The 26,041-nt window shown below is 44.8% G+C and overlaps 1 protein-coding gene across 1 annotated transcript in view; it reads right to left on the bottom strand.

Moving 5' to 3' along the window:
• The window catches only part of grid2 (glutamate receptor, ionotropic, delta 2), a 700,148-nt gene that overhangs the window by 109,539 nt on the left and 564,568 nt on the right, over positions 1-26,041 (bottom strand). Inside the window, exon 15 of the mRNA XM_067984186.1 lies at positions 4,668-4,863. Within this exon, the coding sequence (XP_067840287.1) occupies positions 4,668-4,863 (196 nt within the window). The remainder of the gene's footprint in view (positions 1-4,667; positions 4,864-26,041) is intronic.

Raw genomic sequence — 26,041 nt, 5'->3', positions numbered from 1 at the left:
GAGCTTCTGTCTCCAATATAGAGGTGGCAATCGAAGGGGGCAGTAGCACGGGGAGCAGCACGAAGGAAAAGAGTGGGGTCCGTTCAGTGTGTTAGCTACTGGACTCTGGTAAGAATGGGCCAGGGGTGGGGGAGAAATAGATGCCAGTGGAGTGAGGAAGAGGGGAGGGAAAGAGAACGCAAGGGGGTGAGAATGAAAGGGAAGGGCAAAATGGGAGAGAATGCATTGGAAAGACAAAAGGGGCGCTAATGCAAGGGGAAGCTAAGGGCTGATAAAGAAAGGGGTGGATAAGGTGGGTGAGGGCAAGGGAAGAGAAGAGAAGGGAAAGGTAATGGAGCAGTGAGTTCCAGGGGAGAGCAAGAAGTGGGAAAAAGTAGGATAATGGAAGGGAGGCAGAGTGGAGAGGATGGAAGGAGAGAGAATGGCAGGGAAGGATAAAGGGCAAGGAATGCACGGAGAGGGAAAAGTGGAGAGAATGGAAGGGGAGGGAAAGGGGAGATAATGTAAGGAGAGGGCAGGGAGCCAAACAAAATAAGGGGAGGATAAAATGAGAGAATAAAATGGAAGGGCAAGGGGAAGATAATACAATAGAGGGAGACAAAACAAGCAGAGAGCAAAGGAGAAAGGATACAAGGAGAGGGAAAAGATAAAAAGAGAGGGAAAGGATACAAGGAGAGGGAAAGGATACAAAGAGAGGGAAAGGATACAAGGAGAGGGAAAGGATACAAAGAGAGGGAAAGGGACGGAGAGAATGCAAAAGTAAGGAAAGGGGAGAGAATGCAAGGGAAGGGCGAGGGGGATAAAAGAAAGGGAGGTAGCAGAATGCATGGCAAGGGGAACATGGAGGGGAGGGGGAGCGGATGACAGAGAGAAGGAAGAAAGTGAAGGGGAGAGGGAAAGAGGAATTCAATGGCAATGAAGAGAGATGACAATGGATGGCAGCAGAGGGAAGAGGAAATGAATTTGAACAAGGGGCGGGGGAATGGGGCAGAATCTGGGGGCAGTGCTTTGGTGAGGGGAAGAAAGGAGAAGCTAAGAGTGGTGCTTTGGGGTGGGGGAGAAAGGAGAGTGCCAGCATTAACCAAAAGGGAGTAAGGAGGGGAAACGTCAGCATGAACTTGGGGGTGGGGGCGAGGAACAGTACCAACTTGAACACGGGAGAGTGGAAGAAAAGTATCAGCTTGAATGGGTTGGAGGAGGAGAAGGAGGGATGGGGGAGATGGAGGGCAGTACCAGTATGAATTGGTAGGGTTGGAGGCGAGAGTGTCTCTGTGAAAGGGTGGGGAGTCGGATGGGGTGTGGTGTCTCTATGAACAGGGTCTGGAGAGGGTAGAGTGCCTTTGTGACTTGGGTCGGTGGGGAGTCGGATGGGGTGTGGTGTCTCTGTGAACAGGGTCTGGAGAGGGTAGATTGTCTTTGTGAGTTGGGTCGGTGGGGAGTTGGATGGGGTGTGGTGTCTCTATGAACAGGGACTGGAGAGGGTAGAGTGCCTTTGTGAGTTGGGTCGGTGGGGAGTCGGATGGGGTGTGGTGTCTCTGTGAACAGGGTCTGGAGAGGGTAGATTGTCTTTGTGAGTTGGGTCGGTGGGGAGTCGGATGGGGTGTAGTGTCTCTGTGAACAGGGACTGGAGAGGGTAGAATGCCTTTGTGAGTTGGGTCGGTGGGGAGTTGGATGTGGGAGAGTGACTCATGAGGTAACTTTTGGAGAAGTAAATTCTGGTTGGTCTGTTGAAAATCCAAATTTAACTTTGTCTTTCCATTTTTCTGGATAAAAAAATCTATTAATTGAGAGTGTTTAAGATTAACCAGTATAGATGATTTTTAATGTAAAAATTCAATATTTTTCATGGGACCAATGCTTTCAAGCCCTTCTAGAAATGTGCCACCAATTTTGTGACTTCAACATTTGGGTTTCCCCTTCAGCCCTTCATGTACTTGTGCTTTTTTCCTCCAATACATGTAAAGGGATGTAGTGTTGACTGACTGCTCAAGGGTCTTTCTTCATACATCATCTTTCTTTGAATGGGTTGCAGCTAAGATGAAGAAAGCTAAATTGATGGCTTAGGTGTTTGAATCTTCTTGGACAGTTGTAATTTTTTCGATATTTGAGTGTCTCCCTCAGGTTTGACCTCAAACCCTGTTACTTAGATTCTTCTCCCCGGCCCAACCCCCCATGGTACTTTCCAACTGGCCAGTGTTTGATTTAGGCACACAGTGTCTCCCACCTGTGTGCCTAAATCAAACACTGCATCACTCAGGCAGAGCAGAGCTGTTTATGGGAGGAATTCAGTGGCCAAGAAGGGAAAAGGACAGAAAGAGAACAATCAGAGAAACAAAGAAACACAGCAACAAACGTTGAGAGATTAAAGGTAGAGATAAAAGCCTCCAGGAAACGAGGAAACAAAAGGGTACTCCAATAAACGGGGGCATAGGGGAAAACTCCAGCACCGAGACTGAGAAAGAAAAGATGCTTGTTATTTGTTTGTGAGGTAGGGTTACTGGCAGCTTATTTTCCCCATTGAATAAAGACGAAGAACAACCCTTTATAATTGTGCTGTTTCATTTAATTGTTGTAAAATCTAACAATTGGAGCCTAGTCACCAGCCTCTTTGTGATTATTATTTCTGTTATTGGGATACAGTATGTGAGTAATTTCAGACATGTGGTAAGTGTAACAGGCTTGGGAGGAACAGGTGACTTTGGACCTTTAGTTCCCAAAGCTCTCCACCACTGGGGTTTTCCTCACAGCAACTCGACTGCCTCTGGCATAGCAGCTTGCTCAAACCCCCGTCAAGCCACATGCTTGTTGACGCAATCTCAATTAGCAGTTGAAAGTTCTATCAGTGCAGCAGAAGAAGCCTTCAAATGCCGATCACCACCACCCCCCACCCCACCCCGCCCCGATCACTGCTGCCTCCTTCCCCCCCACTACTTCCCGACCCCTTCCCGGGCGCCCCCCATCCTCACTTACCTGAGGTCCGCTGCGACGCCAGCAGCCACCCGATCTTCCAACGCGCTTTGCAGCTCGCCGGCTCCATGGAATCGAGGCCCAATATCGGAAGCGTCTCGGGCATCACCATTCAGGCGCAGGGATCGTTCCCAACGCACGCCCGAATTTCTAGGCCTAGCTCCTTCCATAGTTGAGGAAGGTCACGTGATAAATCAGTAAGTCAAAATACAGTAATAAGGGCTTTCGTTTAATCCCTGAGCTTGCTTCAAATTACCTCAATATTGGGCAGGTAAAGGTTGCACTCTGGGTCATAGAAAGCAAGGGCTTGCCTTGAGAAATGCTCTGAGCTGCTGCACCTGAGCAAAATATCTAGATTAAAAATTCCAAAAAGATGTGTATTTACAATGGGAGTCTAGTAATTACTCAGCGTGACCTATCACCTCAGGGGTTCTCCCAATTGGCCGCGTGTAAACGGGGTTCCCACCAACCTTCTGCCAAAGTTACTGCAGCCAAATTGGGAGAAATTCACTCCCTACATGCTTCTGAGCTTCGAACAAAACAGTTAGGGATATGTCTTGCTCGGTATAAAGCTGGAATTTTTTTTAAGCTATAATTCAGATGAGCAAAATATTTTTGTTCTCCATTTACCCATGCAGTTCAAAAACCTCCAGCCCACTTAAACTGTCGACCAAACAAAGAGTGTTAAGACAGCAGTGAGGGTTGGTTTGTATAAAGCTTATATAAAATCAGAATGAGGAAAGCATTATACAGACAGATGGGTAAAGATAAATAAGTATTATTTTACTGAAGTGTTATTATAAATGTACGACAGTTTTAGTAAAAGATCTTTTTTAAGAAAGCGAAGTACGCTCCAGGAGGTTGGTATTTCAATTTGCTCCCAGTCCTGCAACGCCTCGACTTAAAAATTCTCATCCTTGTGTTCAAATCCCTCCATGGCCTCGCCCCTCCCTATCTCTGTAACCTCCACCAGCCCTACAACCCTCCGAGATCTCTGCACTCCTCCAATTCTGGCCTCTTGCGCATCCCCCATTTTCTTCGCTCCACCGTTGGCGGCCGTGCCTTCAGCTGCCTAGGTCCTAAGCTCTGGAATTCCCTCCATAAACCTCTCTACCTCCATAAACCTCTCTACCCCTCTCTCCTCCTTTAAGACGCTCCTTAAAACCTACCTCTTTGACCAAGCTTTTGGTCACCCGTCCTGATATCTCCTTATGTGGCTTGGTGTCAAATTTTGTTTCATAACTGGGACGTTTTACTATGTTGAAGGCGCTATATAAATGCAAGTTGTTGTTGTTGTGTTGCACCTCACAAATTCGGGACGTGACTTTTCACCTATCTCATGAGGAATGTATAGAGCAGAGGGGAGGAAATGTGATATATGACTACTTTAGGACCCATTAACATGGCCTTTGCCAAGGGCCTGTATCCTGGCTACCTACCATCCCTTTCAGCTGAAGGAGCAATGCTGCAAATGAGCCAAATTAAATGGAGCCCATTATCCATTTCGTAAATGGAAGAAAAAGACATTTTAAAAAAAAAGTAGTTGCAGCTCAGGGCGAAAGCTGAACTCCGTTTATCTTGCGGACCCCGCGGTTTGCAGTCGCCCACGCGTGCACATTCCCCAGCACGCGCCAGTCTAATCTAACACTTGGGAAAAAGACATACAGCTGGCGTAAAGATGTGAGAGAAATGCACTGTACCCTTCGGATGCCTTCCTGGGAATCCTTCACCGAGGTTTCTGTGCCGTTACCTCTGTTGATCATCCTCCACATTTGGGCGTACATGTTGTCCCTCTCAAAGGGATTCATTCCTTTCACTCGGACGTGCTCATAGACAGCTGACTCGATCACCGTGCCGTAGGGAATGTCTGTTTGCTTGGAAAGATCCTGCAGGGACCTTTGGATTGAGAAGAAAGACGAGATAAATAAATAATGCCAAGTTAAAAAAACAAATCCTAAAGGCTTACTATAAAGGTCAAGTGTAGATTACCCGTGACTAAAAGCTCTTACAGTTAATTTGAAGGAAAGCTGAAGGCCGGGATGAATTTATGTTTAATCCACATAAACACTGCTGATCTTTGAAGCATTTATTAGGGAGCATTAGTTGAACCTTCACTTATCAAGGTGGCACGGTATGGTGGGGCTCCAAGGCACAGTGGCAGGAAGCTTGCCTTTCTCACGCATTATGTTAACAATCTCACTATACCATATGGAGGAGGTAGGCAGAGGAGAGCAGATGCATCCCTGCAGGGAGGGAGGAAAGATGCAAGGATGAGACGAATTGGGATGCTCTCGTGCACTTACAGCAAGCAGCTCATCTGTTGCTGAAACCCTCATCCATGCCTTTGTTGCCTCTAGACTCGACTATTCCAATGCTCTCCTGGCTGGCCTCCCACCTTGCACCCCCTGCAAACTGGGAGCTCATCCAAAACTCTGTTGCCCGTATCCTAAGTTGCACCAAGTCCCGTTCACCCATCACCTCTGTGCTCGCTGACCTATATTGGCTCGCGTTCCGGCAACGCCTTGCTTTTAAAATTCTCATCCTTGTTTTCAAATCCCTCCATGGTCTCGCCCCCTCCCTATCTCTGTAACCTCCTCCAGCCTGACAGCCGCCTGAGATCTCTGCGTTCCTCTTGCGCATCCCCGATTTTCATCGCTCCACCATTGGCGGCCGTGCCTTCAACTGCCTAGGCCCTAAGTTATAGAATTCCCTCCCTAAACCTCTCCGCCTCTCTTCCCCTCTCTCCTCCTTTAAGACGCTTCTTAAAACATTCCTCTTGGACCAAACGTTTGGACACCTGTCCTAATGTTGTCTTTTTCACAAGAACATAAGAAATAGGAGCAGGAATAGGCCATATGGCCCCTCGAGCCTACTCCGCCATTCAATAAGATCATGGCTGATCTTCGACCTCAACAGCACTTTCCAGCCCAATCCCCATATCCTTTGATTCCCCTAGAGTCCAAAAATCTATCTATCTTAGCCTTGAATATACTCAATGAGTCAGCATCCACAGCCCTCTGGGGTAGAGAATTCCAAAGATTCACAACCCTTTGAGTGAAGAAACTCCTCATCTCAGTCGTAAATGGCCGAACCCCTTATCCTGAGACTATACCCCCTAGTTCTAGACTCTCCAGCCAGGGGAAACAAACTCTCAGCATCTACCCTGTCACGCCCTCTCAGAATCTTGTATGTTTCAATGAGATCACCTCTCATTCTTCTATATTCCAGAGAGAATAGGCCCATTCTAGTCAATCTCTCCTCATAGGACAACCCTGTCATCCAAGGAATCAATCTAGTGAACTTTCGTTGCACCATCTAAAGGCAAGTATATCCTTCCTTAGGTAAGGAAACCAAAACTTACACAGCACTCCAGGTGAGTTTCACCAAGGCCCTGTACAATTGTAGTAAGACTTCCTTACTCTTGTACTCCAACCCCTTTGCAATAAAGACCAACATGCCATTTGCTTTCCTAATTGCTTGCTGTACCTGCATGCTAACTTTTGGTGTTTCTTGTACGAGGACACCCAAATCTCTCTGAGCACCAACATTTCATAGTTTCTCATCATTTGAAAAATATTCTGTCTTTCTATTCTTCCTACCAAAGTGAATAATCTTACATTTTCCCACATTATACTCCATCTGCCAACTTCTTGCCCACTCACCTAATCTGTCCATGTCCCTTTGAAGATTCTTTGTGTCCTTCTCACAACTTATTTTCCCACCTAGCTTTGTATTGTCTGCAAATTTGGATACTTTACACTCAGTCCCTTCATCTAAGTAATTAATGTAGATGGTAAATAGCTGAGGCCCAAGCACTGATCCTTGCGGCACCCCACTAGTTACAGCCTGCCAACCTGAGAATAACCCGTTTATCCCTACTCTCTCTTTTCTGTCTGTTAACCAATCCTCTATCCATGTTAATATATTACCCCCAACCCCGTGAGCCCTTATCTTGTGTAACAATCTTTTATGTGGCAGAATGCCTTTTGAAAATCCAAATATACTACATCCACTGGTTCCCCTTTATCTACCCTGCTAGTTACATCCTCAAAAAACTCGATTTCCCTTTCATAGAACCATGTTGACTCTACCTAATCATATTGTGATTTTCTAAGTGCTCTGTTACCACTTCCTTAATAATGGATTCCAGCATTTTCCCTCCTGAGGATGTCAGGCTAACTGGCCTGTAGTTCCCTGATATCTCTCTCCCTCCTTTCTTGAATAGTGGGGTTACATTTGCTACCTTCCAATCCGCTGGGACCGATCTAGAATTTAGGGAATTTTGGAAGATCGGTGTCAATTTACGTTTGATTACACTCCTGTGAAGTGCCTTGGGTTGCGCATAATTTTATTTTCAAATTGGTTACAGTGCTACATAAAGAGTTACTATGGGGGGAAAGAACTTAACGATGGAGATGAGAGGCTGGGAATTGAAGCATGAGCCTGGATTTTAATGTACTGAAGCAAAAACAATAAGGTGAGAGAGATATTTTGTTGACAAGCAAACTAGGAGAACCAGAGGTAACAATTATAAATTCAAAAATTCATGAAGTAAACAGCATGGCACAATTTAAGGAATAATTGCAACACTGATAGGGAATGTCCCCATGAAAGGATCAACAGGAGGAATTTTATCCCTTTAAGGTTAACTCAAGGCAAAAGGTTTCACCTGGTGCAGTCTATACTGACTCAAAAGAAGCTATTAAAAGGGATTTAGTTTAAGTAAATTACTGATTGAGGTGAGAAACAGAGGAATGTGCTTTTGGCACAGTAGCAGGATGGAAGGGGATCAATGGAGGCATTTAAAGAGGGTTTGAACAACAAAAAGAGCCTGATTGCAGGCACATTCTTGTATTCTTATCACTGAATTGCAGCTTGATATTTTCTCAAACTGTGTGCAGTTTGCGACATTCCGGAGGTCACAAAGACTCTAATTGGATGAACGATAGTGGCCGCATTGCTGAGGAGTCCCTTTAAGATCGCTTCCGACACGATTGCGTTCTTTTCAGGAGGCACTAACTAAAAATACATTTATCGCAGATAGTTCATTGTACGTTAAATAAGTAATTTCGTGCCCTGTGTAAAATTTAAACGTCGCTTTTCCAGAACGGGAGGCTGGAGAAACGGGAAAATGATAGAATTGCAATACTGCAGATGAAAAGAGATGGTGAACAGCATGGTGGGAATGCTCCACTGGAGGGCAATGGTGTCATAGTGCTGGAATAGGGAGATAGAGTTTGATGCTGGGTTTGTATTCACCTGGAGACTGATTCCTCAGTTCAGCCTGTCCAATGTACCTCACTTACACTGCCTGCGTTATACTTGTCATGTGTCCATTTTTACTCTGAATATCACAGCGCCATCGCTATGGTGCTGTGAGGAATGTAAAGGCATGTTCAGATACAGCAATACTCTCTAAGATTAAGAGGCAGCTGCAGTATCTGGAGTGAGGGTCCACCAGGCTCACACAAACAACACTTAACCTTCCAACGTAATGCCTGTCAAGCTCAAACTGCTGGACTCCCGCTGGTAGTTTAGTCCAATGGTGCCAATTCTGACAAAGGCTTCTGCATAAAATATTAACCTGTTTTTTTATCCCTTCTGTGTATTTCCAGCATTTTCTGGCTCTGAAACTCCTCGGGATGGGACCCTGGTAGTTAGGCCGGGATCACGCCCGCTGGTGCCCTCCAGCGTTGACCCCACGGGCGTTTGCGGGGTCAGTGGGAGGGCAAGAGCGACTATGAGTGCGTCTCCGGTAACTGCCTGCCCCATGTGGCCAAAAATTCAGGCCCCTGCCCGCCATTGGGAGGGGGCTGGTTACCCTCCCACTCCTCCCCCCCCCCCAACCAATCCAACCCACAGCCAAGTCCCCCATTTCTTCAGGGGTTCATGGCCTGGATCACACTGGTAGGGCCTAATGTCATACATCTGGAGGCCAGTACTCACTCAACGGCCCGGCCTCCACAGATTGAGGTGTACAAAATTATGAGGGGCCCAGATAGAGTAGACAGGAAGTACCTGTTTCCCCTAGCGGAGAGTTCAAGAACTAGAGGGCATAGATTTAAGCTGATTGGTGGAAGGATTAGAGGGGACATGAGGAAAAGCATTTTTACCCAGAGGGTGGTGGGTGTATGGAATTCGCTGCCTGAATTGGTGGTAGAGGCAGGGACCCTCAACTCTTTTAAAAAGTACCTGGACCTGCACCTAAAGTGCTGTAAGCTGCAGGGCTACGGACTGGGTGCTGGAAGGTTGGATTAGAATGGGCACTCAGTTGTTCTTCGAGCCGACGCGGACACGATGGGCCGAATGGCCCCCTTCTGTGCTGTATCTTTTCTATGGTTCTATGGTTGTATAGATACAACTGGGTCCCTGCCTGAGCCAATGGAGTGATAACTCCAGATATAGGGAGTCTCCACTCCTAGATCCACCACAACCCCCACCCTGGCTCACCCCCCCCCACCCCTGAGATGCCTATTGACAGGCTCAAACATGGCTGGCCTCTTCTTCATGACCTCATCCAAGGTAAGATTCAGCTACTGTTTTGTGTTTCTCTATTCTTTTCTCTCGGTTCTCTATTTTCTGCAATTGTGTTGTGGTCATATCATCACACAATAAGTTACAGGGGGTCTTTATTCCACATTTGGAAGCTTGGTAAAATTATTGGTTAAACATTGATTTAATAGTCATCTTAATTTACCATTTTTGAGGGGCGGGGGGATATCCTGATTAGGGGACGTATTAACGCTGCCAGCTTTCACACTGGTAGTTTCAATAACCAAATTATACCAGCCGGTTCGGTGGTTCGCTGTATGCGGCGGAAAGGTTTTAGGCATCCCATAACCTAGCGACGAGAAGGTGGAGGGGGAGGGTCCACCCACACAAACTGGACACGAATACCCTGCTGGATGTAAACCCAGAATACCATGCTCCAGCCTCCACTCGCCCATGCTGAATTTAGCATTGCTGATTCATATATAATACTATATCTATACATGTATATTAGCTTGTAAACTAACAGATGGTCGTGGGTGGAATACAAAGGTGGTGTGTGATCACTCATCTCTTTTCTTTTTCTTCTGAAAGTGCGCTAGCTGCTACAACACTTGCGTGCAGACCTGCCCGAAACCAACTCAGGACCCCTTGCACCCTTGTTCCGCACCATCCACCAGCCATCTGTTATTCCATATGTAATTCAAAGAACAAAGAACAATTCAAGGTCCATTGAGCTTTCCACCTGGTTGTGATTTTCCTTTTTTTTCCAAAAGGAAACGTTACTTTACCAATCCACTCTGAACTGTCCCTTAATGTTGGGCAAACAGAAGCATCTGTTGTGCCTTGAGCTACAACCAGAAAGGTCAGTGCGTTTTTCTTTAAAGAAACTTTAAACTTAATTTTTAAGTTATATTGTAATCGTCTAATGGGGAGTAAAGGCTGTGACTTGTGCCTCTATCTCTGGTAATGTCGATGAGGAGGAATTGTGATCTTGTTACGTGTATATATACATTTAGTTCATACCAAGTTTCTGAACAGAAATGAAACTATTGGGCATGATTTTAGCCCGGGGGCGGGTGGAATTCCCGACCGGAAACCCTGAGGTCCTTATGATTTTGACGCAAGAATGTTGTTTTTGTCTTTTTTGCCGGATTCCCGCCCGACAGGTAAGTCTGATTGACAGGCTGGCTCTCAGTCAGACAGGAGAACAGCCAGGAAGAGGACGTGATCAGGTAAGTGTTAGATTGGAGGGGTGTGTCGGGGTTCACGGTGGGGGGGGAGTCAGTCATCGGGGGTGGGGTCAGTCATTGCGGGGTGAGGGGTTATCTTGGCGTGGAGATCGTGGGGGGGTGGGGTCGGCGATCGTGGGGTCGGAGATCGTGGGGGTGGGGTCGCAGATTGCGGGGGTGTCTTTGGCAATCGTGGGGGGGTCGTTGGAGATTGTGTGGGGGGGGTGGTGTCGGAGATTATGGGGGGGGGTTGTGGAGGGCACTCCTGCTCCTCCAGGCCCACAAGCTGTGCTATAAATGTACTTATCTGCAGTTTCAGGCCTTCTCGCCTCCTCTCCCATAGTGTGAAGAAGACCCGGGAATCCTGGCCACCAGAGGCTAAAATAAAAAAAGCTTTGAAAATGGAGGCTAGCAGCCTCATTAAAAGCTTTTAATGCCCAACCCGCCTCCTGAGAGCGGGTTAGTCGCTCGCCCCTCATCCCACCCCCGTGAAAACCGGAAATGGGTCTGTTGGAGGCGGGTTTTAGATTTTTGCAATTGTTACTGTCAACAGTGACTACACTTCAAAAGTACTTTATTGGCTGTAAAGCGCTTTGGGATGTCCTGAGGTCATGAAAGGCACTAATTAAATTAAAGTCTTTTTAAAAATTTAACTCAATATTAGCTGTCTTTAGGCTAATAGATTGGTTTACAAGGAATAGGTAAGAACCACGAGTATGGGCCTAAATTATGGGGGTGAATAGGATAAACTGAATGGCCTTTCCTTATTGCTCTTTTGTTCTATGTTTCTTTTCTGTTCAATTATTGCTTCTTTCTCTTATCTTCACATTCTACCCCCAAGGCTCAACGACCCATCAAAAGTTCAAAATGGCACAGTAATGGTGTTTTAGTAAGTTATGTAGATACATATTTTAGCCAAATTGGAACCATGAAGACAATTTCAGCCAAATATTTTGCATAAATGCAACAAATGTGTTGCACTCAGACAATCTATTGTTATATATAGGTGTTTCCTTAATTGAAGGTATTACAGAAACATGAATATATAAGTAGAATTAGACTAGACAGTCCGCAATTCATTCTGTTACAAAATCAAGCATAATAAGTTGTTATTGTTGTTATCGCATCACTCAGATTTTTACTATCATGACAACTAATTGCCAACATCTTGATTCCATGAGCTTTCTCAATACCTATCAGACAGATCATTAGCTAGTAATGGCAATTGTGTTATTTTAACAAATTTTCTGCAAACCAAAACAAAAAGTACACTAAAGACTTGCATCAAATAATGAGGGAAAGCCAAACTTTTTAAGATGGCTTCAACACCAATGAAACTACATCTAGTGCAGGCCTGTTTATAGACAGGATAGAATGACCCACCTTTTCAATCTATGTGAAGTTTGATAAAGGAACATTTACAACCCTTCTGCCTCCAAGCCAGTGAATAGATGTTCAATCAAAAAATGGAAAAACATAGGAACAGGAGTAGGCCATTCAGCCCCTCGAGACCTCTCCGCCATTTGATAAGATCATGGCTGATCTGTGATCTAACTCCATATACCTGCCTTTGGCCCATATCCCTTAATAACCTTTGGTTGGCAAAAAGCTATCTATCTCAGATTTAAAATTAGCAATTGAGCTAGCATCAATTGCCGTTTGCGGAAGAGAGTTCCAAACTTCTACCACCCTTTGTGTGTGGAAGTGTTTTGTAATCTCACTCCTGAGAGGTCTGGCTCTAATTTCTAGACTGTGCCCCCTACTCCTAGAATCCCCAACCAGCGGAAATAGTTTCTCTCTATCCCACCCTATCTGTTCCCCTTAATATCTTACAAACTTCGATCAGATCACCCCTTAACTTTCAAAACTCTAGAGAATACAACCCCAATTTGTGTAATCTCTCCTCGTAACTTAACCCTTGAAGTCCAGGTATCATTCTCGTAAACCTCCGCTGCACTCCCGACAAGGCCAATATGTCCTTCCAAAGGTGCGGTGCCCGGAACTGCTCACAGTACTTCAGGTGCGGTCTAACCAGGGTTTTGTCTCGCTGCAGCATAACTTCTGCCCCCTTGAACTCTAGTCCTCTAGATATAAAGGTCAGCATTCCATTAGCCTTATTGATTATTTTCTGCACCTGTTCATGACACGTCAATGATCTATGTACCTGAACCCCTAAGTCCCTTTGGACATCCACTGTTTTTAACTTTTTACCATTTAGACATTCATTATAGCACAGATTATATAGGATTCAGCCCAACATCCATATGTAGCATTGACTTTTCAATAATCCCTTGGAGATCCTTGCACATCCAATCACATGACAGGCATTTACCCAATCTAAATTAGCTGCAGATAGACATTTCTTTTTAAAACTATCAGTTTCTTTTGGGGGGAGGGGTGGGGGGGAGGTGGGAAAGGATGGTAAAGGCAAACTTGTTTCATATAGCACCTTATCATGTCTCTCACAAATATCTCAAAGCAACTTCATACACAGTGAATTACATCTGAAGAGCAGTAACTGTTGTTATATCAGCAAATGTGGCAGCCATTTTGCGCACAACGTGATCCCAGAAATAATTATATATTCCATTTGTATGTGGAGGATCTTTCTTCATGTATTAGGTGAGTAATTTTCCTTTGTCCTCCAGGCAGAGTCCTCCATGCATACACAATCGGTTCAAATATCAAAGCGATGCATATTAGGTGGACAATCGGTAAGTAATCCTAACCAATAAGCAAAAAGGACAAAGATTTAAATGAGGAATGAAAATTATGATGGGTTATTGGAAGATAAAGCCCCCCGACCCGGGACTACCAGATCCATTAAATCCAGAGCACAGTGATGGCAATCATGAATGGGTAACCATATGAATTCAGGAGATGGAAAAGGAAAGATGGTCTCCATGAATGAGACTGCCCACCTGAACAATTAACTTTGATGGAGATAGGGCAAGTTTGAGGACAGGTTGTAATCCCTTGAGTATAGAAGATTAAGGGGTGATCTAATTGAGGTGTTTAAGATGATTAAAGGAGTTGATAGGGTAGATAGAGAGAAACTATTTGCTCTGGTGGGGGAGCCCAGAACAAGGGGACATAACCTTAAAATTAGAGCTAGGCCATTCAGGGACGATGTCAGGAAGCACTTCTTCAATTAAAGGGCATTGGAAATCTGAAATTTTCTCCCCCAAAAAACTGTTGAGGCTGGGGGTCAATTGAAAATTTCAAAACTGAGATTGATAGATTTTTTTAGGCAACGGTTTTAAGGGTTACAGAACCAAAGCGGGTAGATGGAGTTAAGATTCAGACCAGCCATGATCTAATTGAATGGCAGAACAGGCTTGGGGCTGAATGGCCTACTCCTCGTTCCTATGTTCCATTCCACTATTCACCTTTGCTTTCAAATGGGATATCTCAGCTTGTATTGTTCTCAGCGATGGAGAAGGGGACTCGTTGAAGATCATTTAGCCTGATCAACAAATACACAGACTGATGTGGCTATAAAGGTGAGTCCCCTGATCACCCAGTCCCAGTGGGGAATCACGCTCAAAGGAAGCATGGGTCAGAGAATCGTCACGGCAACATTGTAGCTGTATCTCCGTCAGGTGCTTCTTTCAATGGCAGCCTCCTTAGGGGACAGCGCAGCATTGGTGAGTCTACCACGGAATCTCAAGCTCAAGAAACTGAAAGTCATCCTGCCCATCATATTCATAAGAAATAGGTCATAAATTTGGCGAAATGATTGATTCGGTGAAATGATAAAAAAAGAACGTTTAGGGTAGGGTTATCAGATGAGGCTTCAGGGCAAATCTTGAGCAACGTTGCCTCCAATTCTATCACGAATTGGATAAGCAGCTCACTGTCATTTTTTCCATTTACAAAGTCACCGGAGAGAGGACTCTACATCCAATGGACAGTTAAAATATAGAACGCATGGGACAAAGGAAAACCGAGAAACAGATGTTTGGTCGACAGATGTCTCCTTTTATAATGTTTAATATTAGGCGGCAATTCAATTATCCCGATATAAACTGGGACAGTAACAGTGTAAAGAGCAATGAGGGGGGAGGAATTCCTGAAATGTGTTCAAGAGAACTTTCTGGAATAGTGTGTTTCCAGCCCAACCAGGAAGGAAACAGTGCTGGATCTCGTTCTGGGGAATGAAGTGGGGCAGGTGAAGCATGTTTCGGTGGGGGAGCATTTGGGGAACAGTGATCATAATATCATTAGGTTTAGAATAGTTATAGAAAAAGACAAGGAACAATCAAATGTGAAAATGCTTAACTGGAGGAGGGCAAATTTCATTGTGTTAAAAAGGGATCTTGTCCAGGTAGATTGGAATCCAAAATTGGTAGACACATGGCAGATGAAATTTAACATATCGAAGTGTGAAATGATGCATTTTGGTAGGAAGAATGAGGAGAGGCAATATAAATTAATGGTACAATTTTAAGAGGGGTGCAGGAGCAGAGAGACCAGGGGGTACACATACACAAATCTTTGAAGGTGGCAGCACAAGTTGAGAAGGATGTTAAAAAAAAGCATATTGGATCCTGGGCTTTAGAGAGGCATAGAGTACAAAAGCAAGGAAGTTATGGTAAACTTTTATAAAACACTGGTTGGGCCTCAGCTGGAGTATTGTGTTCAACACTTTAGGAAGGATGTCAAGGCCATAGAGAGGGTGCAGAAGAGATTTACGAGAATGGTGCCAGGGATGAGGGACTGGAGAGATTGGAGAAGCTGGGGTTGTTCTCCTTAGAACAGAGAAGGTTAAGGGGAGATTTGATAGAGCTGTTCAAAATCATGAAGGGTTTTGACAGAGTAAATCAAGAGAAATTGTTTCCAGTGGCAGAAGGGTAGGTAACCAAAGGACACTTATTTAAGGTGATCAGCAATAGAGCCAGAGGCGACAAGAGGAAACATTTTTTTATGCAGCGAGTTGTAATGATCTGCAATGCACTGCCTGAAAGGGCGGTGGAAGCAGATTCAATAGTAACTTTTAAAAGGGAATTGGATAAATACTTGAAGGGAAAACATTTACAAGGCTATGGGCAAAGAGCTGGGGAATGGGACTAATTGGATAACTCTTTCAAAAAGCTGGCAGAGGCACGATGGGCTGAATGGCCTCCTCCTGTGCTATCCCCACTATGATACAATGAATTGACCTGTAACATGTATTTGCTTCTTTTTGTTTTAATGTCAGTGTTATCTTCTAAGCCATTAACCAACTTTACTTCTAACCTGATTTTACCTGGGTCTTTTTACATTCTGTGGTAAAACACAATTCTAGGGAGATAACAGAATGTTTTAATCCAATACATGTTTAGTTGCAAAGCCTGCTGTTTGGACAAGAATCTAATTTCCTTGGCTGTCAAATTTATTCTGGCTTCTAAAGATCAGTAGTTTCTCACAAATAGGATAGTTTTGAACTCTCTGCACAAATTCATTTATTTACATTTGTTTATAAAGTGCTCCTCAAGGAGGAGTTGGTTCAGATACAGAGTGGACACATCTCTACGAGGGGGAAAGGAAGGGCATTCAAAGCTAGAGCTCCCTGGATGACTAAAGACATAGAGATTAAAGTGAAACAGGAAAAGGAGACTTATGACGAATGTAAGGTTCATAATAGAGTAGAGAACCAGGCTGAATACACAAAGTACAGAGGAGATCTAAAAAAGGGAACAAGAGTGTCAAAGAGAGAGTATGAGAATAGATTAGCAGCTAACATAAAAGGGAACCCAAAAGACTTTTATAAACATATAAATAGTAAAACGGTAGACAAAGGAAGGGTGGGACCGATTAGCGACAAAAATGGAGATCTTCTTGTGGAGGCAGAGGGCATGACTGAGGCACCAAATGAATACTTCGCATCTGTCTTCAATAGAGAAGAGGATGCTGCCATTGTAGCAGTAAAGGAGGAGATAATAGCGATATTGGATAGGATAAAAATAGATAAAGAGGAGGAACTTAAAAGATTGGGAGTACTCAGTCAGCCAGTCCAGATGGGATGCATCCTAGGTTACTGAATGAAGTAAGGGTGGAAATTGTGGAGGCTCTGGCCACAATCTTCCAATCCTCCTTAGATACGGGGACAGTGCCAGAGGACTGGAGGATTGCAAATGTTACACCCCCGTTCAAGAAAGGGGAGGTGGATAAACCCGGCAATTAATAGGCCAATCAGCCTAACGTCGGTGGTGGGGAAACTTTAAGAGACAATAATCCGGGACAAAATAAATTGTCACTTGGAAAAGTACGGGCTTATAAATGAAAGTCAGCATGGATTTGTTAAAGGAAAATCGTGTTTGACTAATTTGATTGAGTTCTTTGATGAAGCAATGGAGAGGGTTCATGAGACTAGTACGGTTGATGTTATGTATCTGGACTCACAAAAGGCATTTGATAAAGTGCCACATAATAGACTTGTTAACAAGATTAAAGCCATTGGGATTAAAGGGACATTTGCAGCCTGGATACAAAATTGGCTCGGGGACAGAAAGCAGAGAGTAGTGGTGAACGGTTGTTTTTCAGACTGGAGGGAAGTATACAGTGGTGTTCCCCAGGGCTCAGTATTAGGACCACTGCTCTTTCTGATATATATTAATGACCTGGACTTGGGTAAAGAGGGTATAAATTCAAAGTTTGCAGATGACACGAAACTCGGAAATGTCGTAAACAATGTGGAGGATAGTAACAGACTTCAGGAGGACATAGACAGACTGGTGAAATGGGCTGAAACATGGCAGATGAAATTTAACACAGAGAAGTGTGAAATGATGCATTTTGGTAGGAAGAATGAGGTGAGGCGATATAAAGTAAATGGTACAATTTTCAAGTGGGTGCAGGAACAGACAGACCAGGAGATACACATGCACAAATCTTTGAAGGTGGCAGTACAAATTGAGAAGGCTGTTAAAAAAGCATATTGGATCCTGGGCTTCATAGAGGCATAGAGTACAAAAGCAAGGAAGTTATGCTAAACCATTATAAAACACTGGTTGGACCTCAGCTGGAGTATTGTGTTCAATTCTGGGCACAAGAATAAAACCGGAAGGACCACCCGGCATCAGACCACTAGGCACCGGACATGACAAAAGCAAACCAAGTCCAGTCGACCCTGCAAAGTTCTCCTCACTAACATCTGGGGACTTGTGCCAAATTTGGGAGAGCTGTCCCACAGACTAGTCAAGCAACAACCTGACATAGCCATACTCACAGAATCATTCCTCTCACCCAATGTCCCAGACTCTTCCATCACCATCCCTGGGTTTGTCCTGTCCCACCGGCAAGACAGACCCACCAGAGGTGGCGGTACAGTGGTATACAGTCAGGAGGTAGTGGCCCTGGGAGTCCTCAACATTGACTCCGGATCCCATGAAATCTCATGGCATCAGGTCAAACATGGGCAAGGAAACCGCCTGCTGATTACCACCTACCGCCCTCCCTCAGCTGATGAATCAGTCCTCCTCCATGTTGAACACCACTTGGAGGAAGCACTGAGGGTAGCAAGGGCACAGAATGTACTCTGGGTGGGGGACTTCAATGTCCATCACCAAGAGTGGCTCGGTAGCACCACTACTGATCGAGCTGGCCGAGTCCTGAAGGACATAACTTCCAGACTGGGCCTGCGGCAGGTGGTGAGCGAACCAACACGAGGGAAGAACCTACTTGACCTCGTCCTCACCAATCTACCTGTCGCAAATGCATCTGTCCATGACAGTATTGGTAGGAGTGACCACCGCACAGTCCTTGTGGAGATGAAGTCCTGTCTTCACACTGAGGACACCATCCAACGTGTTGTGTGGCACTATCACCGTGCTAAATGGATAGATTCAGAACCGATCGAGCAGCTCAAAACTGGGCATCCATGAGGCGCTGTGGGCCATCAGCAGCAGCAGAATTGTATTCCAGCACAATCTGTAACCTCATGGCCTGGCATATTCCTCAGTCTACCATTACCAACAAGCCAGGGGATCAACCCTGGTTCAATGAGGAGTGTAGAAGAGCATGCCAGGAGCTGCACCAGGCGTACCTAAAAACGAGGTGCCAATCTGGTGAAGCTACAACTCAGGACTACATGCATGCTAAACAGCAGAAGCAACATGCTATAGACAGAACTAAGCGATTCCACAACCAACGGATCAGATGAAAGCTCTGCAGTCCTGCCACATCCAGTCGTGAATGGTGGTGGACAATTAAACAACTAACGGGAGGAGGAGGCTCTGAAAACATCCCCATCCTCAATGATGGCAGAGTCCAGCACGAGTGCAAAAGACAAAGCTGAAGCGTTAGCAACCATCTTCAGCCAGAAGTGCCGAGTGGATGATCCATCTCGGCCTCCTCCCGATATCCCCACCATCACAGAAGCCGGTCTTCAGCAAATTCGATTCTCTCCACGTGATATCAAGAAAAGGCTGAGTGCACTGGACCCCGACAACATCCCGGCTGGAGTACTAAAGACTTGTGCTCCAGAACTAGCTGCGCCTCTAGCCAAGCTGTTCCAGTACAGCTGCAACACTGGCATCTAACCGACAATGTGAAAAATTGCCCAGGTATGTCCTGTCCACAAAAAGCAGGACAAATCCAATCCGGCCAATTACCAGCCCATCAGTCTACTCTCAATCATCAGCAAAGTGATGGAAGGTGTCGTCGACAGTGCTATCAAGCGGCACTTACTCACCAATAACCTGCTCACCGATGCTCAGTTTGGGTTCCGCCAGGACCATTCAGCTCCAGACCTCATTACAGCCTTGGTCCTAACATGGACAAAAGAGCTGAATTCCAGAAGTGAGGTGAGAGTGACTGCTCTTGACATCAAGGCAGCATTTGACCGAGTGTGGCACCAAGGAGCCCTGGTAAAATTGAAGTCAATGGGAATGAGGGGGAAAACTCTCCAGTGGCTGGAGTCATACCTAGCACAAAGGAAGATGGTAGTGGTTGTTGGAGGCCAATCATCTCAGCCCCAGGGCATTGCTGCAGGAGTTCCTCAGGGCAGTGTCCTAGGCCCAACCATCTTCAGCTGCTTCATCAATGACCTTCTCTCCATCATTAGGTCAGAAATGGGGATGTTCGCTGATGATTGCACAGTGTTCAGTTCCATTTGCAACCCCTCAAATAATGAAGCAGTCCGAGCCCGCATGCAGCAAGACCTGGACAACATCCAGGCTTGGGCTCATAAGTGGCAAGTAACATTCATGCCAGACAAGTGCCAGGCAATGACCATCTCCAACAAGAGAGAGTCTAACCACCACCCCTTAACATTCAACGGCATTACCATCGCTGAATCCCCCACCATCAACATCCTGGGGATCACCATTGACCAGAAACTTAACTGGACCAGCCACATAAATACTGTGGCTACAAGAGCAGGTCAGAGGCTGGGTATTCTGCGCCGAGTGACTCACCTCCTGACTCCCCAAAGCCTTTCCACCATCTACAAGGCACAAGTCAGGCATGTGATGGAATACTCTCCACTTGCCTGGATGAGTGCAGCTCCAACAACACTCAAGAAGCTCGACACCATCCAGGACGAAGCAGCCCGCTTGATTGGCATCCCTTCCACCACCCTAAACATTCACTCCCTTCACCACCGGCGCACTGTGGCTGCAGTGTGTACCATCCACAGGATGCACTGAAGCAACTCGCCAAGGCTTCTTCGACAGCACCTCCCAAACCCGTGACCACTACCACCTAGAAGGGCAAGAGCAGCAGGCACATGGGAACAACACCACCTGCACGTTCCCCTCCAAGTCACACACCATCCCAACTTGGAAATATATCGCCGTTCCTTCATCGTCACTGGGTCAAAATCCTGGAACTCCCTTCCTAACAGCACTGTGGGAGAACCTTCACCACACGGACTGCAGCGGTTCAAGAAGGCGGCTCACCACCACCTTCTCAAGGGCAATTAGGGATGGGCAATAAATGCCGGCCTTGCCAGCGACGCCCAAATCCCATGAATGAATAAAAAAATAACACACTTTAGGAAGGATGTCAAGGCCTTAGAGAGGGTGCAGAAGAGATTTACTGGAATGGTGCCAGGGATGAGGGACTGGAGAGACTGGAGAAGATTAAGGGGAGATTTGATAGAGGAGTTCAAAATCATGAATGGTTTTGACAGCAAATAAAGAGAAGCTGTTTCCAGTGGCAGAAGGGTCGGTAACCAGAGGACACAAATTTAAGGTGTTCAGCAAAAGAGCCAGAGGCGACATGAGGAAACATTTTTTTTATGCAGCGAGTTGGAATGATCTGGAATGCACTGCCTGAAAGGGCGGTGGAAACAGATTCAATAGTAACTTTCAAAGGGAATTGGATAAATACTTGAAGGGAAAAAAATTACAAGGCTATGGACAAAGAGATGGGGAATGCGACTAATTGGATAACTCTTTCAAAGAGCTGGCACAGGCACGATGGGCTGAATGGCCTCCACCTGTGGTATACCTGCTATGATACAATGAATTGACCTGCAACATGTATTTGCTACTTTTTGTTTTAATGTCAGTGTTATCTTCTAAACCATTAACCAACTTTACTTCTAACCTGATTTTACCTGGGTCTTTTTACATTCTGTGGTAAAACACAATTCTAGGGAGATAACAGAATGTTTTAATACAATACATGTTTCGTTGCAAAGCCTGCTGTTTGGACAAGAATCTAATTTCCTTGGCTGTCAAATTTATTCTGGCTTCAAAAGACCAGTAGTTTCTCACAAATAGGTTTGTTTTGAACTCTCTGCACAAATTCATTTATTTACATTTGTTTATAAAGTGCTCCTCAAGGAGGAGTTGGTTCAGGTACAGAGTGGACACATCTCTACGAGGGGGAAAGGAAGGGCATTCAAAGCTAGAGCTCCCTGGATGACTAAAGACAGCACGGATTTGTTAAAGGAAAATCGTGTTTGACTAATTTGATTGAGTTCTTTGATGAAGCAATGGAGAGGGTTGATGAGACTAGTACGGTTGATGTTATGTATATGGACTCACAAAAGGCATTTGATAAAGTGCCACATAATAGACTTGTTAACAAGATTAAAGCCAATGAGATTAAAGGGACGTTTGCAGCCTGGATACAAAATTGGCTCGGGGACAGAAAGCAGAGAGCAGTGGTGAACGGTTGTTTTTCAGACTGGAGGGAAGTATACAGTGGTGTTCCCCAGGGCTCAGTATTAGGACCACTGCTCTTTCTGATATATATTAATGACCTGGACTTGGGTAAAGAGGGTATAAATTCAAAGTTTGCAGATGACACGAAACTCGGAAATGTCGTAAACAATGTGGAGGATAGTAACAGACTTCAGGAGGACATAGACAGACTGGTGAAATGGGCTGAAACATGGCAGATGAAATTTAACACAGAGAAGTGTGAAATGATGCATTTTGGTAGGAAGAATGAGGCGAGGCGATATAAAGTAAATGGTACAATTTTCAAGTGGGTGCAGGAACAGACAGACCAGGAGATACACATGCACAAATCTTTGAAGGTGGCAGTACAAATTGAGAAGGCTGTTAAAAAAGCATATTGGATCCTGGGCTTTATAGAGGCATAGATTACAAAAGCATGGAAGTTATGCTAAACCATTATAAAACACTGGTTGGACCTCAGCTGGAGTATTGTGTTCAATTCTGGGCACCACACTTTAGGAAGGATGTCAAGGCCTTTGAGAGGATGCAGAAGAGATTTACTAGAATGGTGCCAGGGATGAGGGACTGGAGAGATTGGAGAAGCTGGGGCTGTTCTCCCTAGATCAGAGAAGGTTAAGGGGAGATTTGATTGAGCTGTTCAAAATTATGAAGGTTTTTGAAAGAGTAAATAAGTAGAAGCTGTTTCCAGTGGCAGAAGGATCGGTAACCAGAGGACACAGATTTAAGGTGATTGGCAAAAGAGCCAGAGGCAACATGAGGAAACATTTTTTTATGCAGCGAGTTGTTATGATCTGGAATGCGCTGCCTGAAAGGGCGGTGAAAGCAGATTCAATAGTAACTTTCAAAAGGGAATTTGATAAATACTTGAAGAGAAAAAACTTACAAGGCTATGGGCAAAGAGCTGGGGAATGGGATGAATTGGATAACTCTTTCAAAGAGCTGGCAGAGGCATGATGGGCTGAATGGCCTCCTCCTGTGCTGTCCCTACTATGATACAATGAATTGACCAGTAATACGTACTTGCTTCTTTTTTTTAATGTCAGTATTTTCTTCTGAACCATTAACCAACTTTACTCCTAACCTGATTTTACCTGGGTCTTGTTATGTTCTGTGGTAAAAGACAATTCTAGGGAGATAGCAGAATGTTCTAGTAAAATACATGTTTAATTGCAAAGCCTGCTGTTTGGACAAGAATCTAATTTCCTTGGCTGTCAAATTCATTCTGGCTTCAAAAGATCAGTAGTTTCTCACAAATAGGTTAGTTTGTGATATGATAACAGGACACTTAGAAAATATCAACGGGATTAGACAAAGTCAACATGGATTTATGAAAGGGAAATCATGTTTGACAAACCATGTTTGAGGATGTAACTGGTAGAATAGATAAGGGTGAACCAGTGGATGTGGTTTATTTGAATTTTCAGGAAGCCTTTGAAAAAAATCCCACATAAGAGGTTAATGTGCAAAATTAAAGCACATAGAATTGTGGGTAATATACAATCATGGATTGACAATTGGTTAACAGACAGGAAACAGAGAGTAGGAATAAACGGGTCTTTTTTGGGGTGGCAGGCAGTGACTAGTGTGGTACCACAAGGATCAGTGCTTGGGCCCCAGCTATTCACAATATATATATATATATAAGATTTGGATGCGGGAGCCAAATATAATATTTCCAAGTTTGCTGATGACACAAAATTAGGTGGGATCGTGAGTTGTGAGGAGGATGCAAAGAGGCTTCAAGGCGATTTAGACAAGTTGAGTAAGTGGGCAAATACATGGCAGATGCAGTATAATGTGGATAAATGTGAAGTTATCCACTTCGGAAGGAAAAACAGCAAGGCAGAGTATTATTTAAATGGTGATAGATTGAGGAATGTTGATGTACAAAGGGACCTGGATGTCCTTGTACACCAGTCACTGAAAGCAAACATGTAGGTGCAGCAAGCAGTTAGGAAGGCAAATGGTATGTTGGCCTTCATTGCAAGAGGATTTGAGTATAGGAGCAAGGATGTCTTACTGCAGTTATACAGGACCTTGGTGAGACCACACCTGGAGTATTGTGTGCAGTTTTGGTCTCCTTACCAAAGAAAGGATATACTTGCCATTGAGGGAGTGCAGCGAAGGTTCACCAGACTGATTCCTGGGATGGCAGGACTGTCCTATGAGGAGAGATTGGATCGACTCGGCCTGTATTCACTCGAGTTTAGAAGAATGAGAGGGGATCTAATTGAAACATATAAAATTCTGAAAGGGCTAGACAGACTGAATGCAGGGAGGATGTTTCCCCTGGCTGGGGGGGTCCAGAACGAGGGGTCACAGTCTCAGGATACGGGGTAGGACATTTAGGACTATGATGAGGAGAAATTTCTTCACTCAGAAGGTGGTGAACCTGTGGAATTCTCTACCATATAAGGCTGTGGAGGCCAAGTCACTGAATATATTTAAGAAGGAGCTAGGTAGATTTCTCGACACAAAAGGCATCAAGGGGTATGGGGAGAGGGCGGGAATATGGTATTGAGATAGAGGATCAGCCATGATCATATCGAATGGCGGAGCAGGCTTGAAGGGCTGAATGGCCTATTCCTACTCCTATTTTCTATGTTTCTATGTTTTTTTGAACTCTCTGCACAAATTCATTTTTTTACATTTGTTTTAAAGTGCTCCTATCAATTGCCTTGCTATTCAGTCATGTCCAAACAAAGCAATGAATTGTAGATTCCATGGTCTTTCAGACAACTTTACATAGAATGACATGGAATGTACAGCACAAAAACAGTCTATTCAGCCCAACTGGTCCATGCTCCACACGAGCCTCCTCCCACCCCTCTTGATCTCACCATATCAGCATAACCTTCTGCTCCTTTCTCCCTCATGTGTTTATCAAGCTTCCCCTTAAATGCACCCTTTAGAATTACAACCTTGTATTCAGCGGATTGGCTGCATCATATTGAATGATCATTCTCGGACTGCAGATGCGATTGACAGCCTCACTCCAATATGGCAGAAGATGTGGTCGCAGTAGGAAGCGTAATATTTACCCGCATATCGAAATGTGGCCAACGCAAGAGCTTAGGCTCAACTGGTTTGTAGAACAAATCCTCCTTTCTTTATTATTACAAAACACTTGAAATGTTTCTGTAGTCAATTGGGAATCAGAGGAAGACATTAGAGCAGGGTTAATTTGTCATTTGGTATGTTCCAGTCAATAAAAGTAGATTTCCACTTGCCCAGTTATTTACATGTATTAATATTAATTGATAATAAATGTATCCACTACTTGGCAAATAAGTGTCAGCTTGGCTCAGTTGCTTTTTGCCCTTGAGTCAGAAGGTTGTAGACACAGAAATGAGCATAAGCGCCTGGAATTTCTGCAGGGTTTCTCCCGATTCCCTGCTTAACTTTGGCAGAAGATCAACAACAGCAACTTGCATTTATATCGTGACTTTGATGTAGTAAAACATCCAAGGTACTTCACAGGAGCGTTATCAGACTAAAATTTGCACCCAGCCACATAAGGAGATATTAGGACAGGTGAGGTCAAAGATGTAGGTTTTAAGGTGCGTCTTAAAGGAGGAGAGAGAGGTCGAGAGGCGGAGAGGTTTAGGGAGGGAATTCCAGAGCTTAGGGCCTAGACAGCTGAAGGCACGGCCACCAACGGTGGAGCAATGAAAATCTTGGATGTGCAAGTGGCCAGAATTGGAAGAGTGCAGAGTTCTTGGAGGGTTGCATGGCTGGAGGAAGTTACGGAGGTAGGGAGGGGTGAAACCGTGAAGGGATTTGAAAACAAGGATGAGAATTTTAAAATCGAGGCTTTGCCAGCCCGGGAGCCAATGTAGGTCAGCGAGCACAGAGGTGATGGGTGAACGGGACTTGGTACGAGTTGAGTAGCAGAGTTTTTGATGAAACCCCAAAGAAACAGTGTAAACAAAACCTCACAGATATTCCACCCCAAGATGTAAAACTGAGCTGTCAGCTCAGGTAGTGGTAAAAAAAATCCATGGCACCTTCTGAATAAGAGCAGGGAGTTCTCCAAACAGAAAAGTGTGCAGTGTCCCAGAGCTGGGTAGATTTAGATTAGCTTGCCGACTCTTCCAAAGTTGAGAGCCCCATTATAATGATTGGAGCTGTTCCAGGACAATGATCCCCTTCCAAATAGCAAAATCAAATAACTTACGTTTATAGAACACCTTTCAGGTTAGGATATCCCCATCCACT

The sequence above is a fragment of the Heptranchias perlo genome, chromosome 1, assembly GCF_035084215.1.
Source record: "Heptranchias perlo isolate sHepPer1 chromosome 1, sHepPer1.hap1, whole genome shotgun sequence".
Classification (NCBI taxonomy): Eukaryota; Metazoa; Chordata; class Chondrichthyes; order Hexanchiformes; family Hexanchidae; genus Heptranchias; species Heptranchias perlo.
This window is presented reverse-complemented; position numbering and strand designations above follow the sequence as displayed.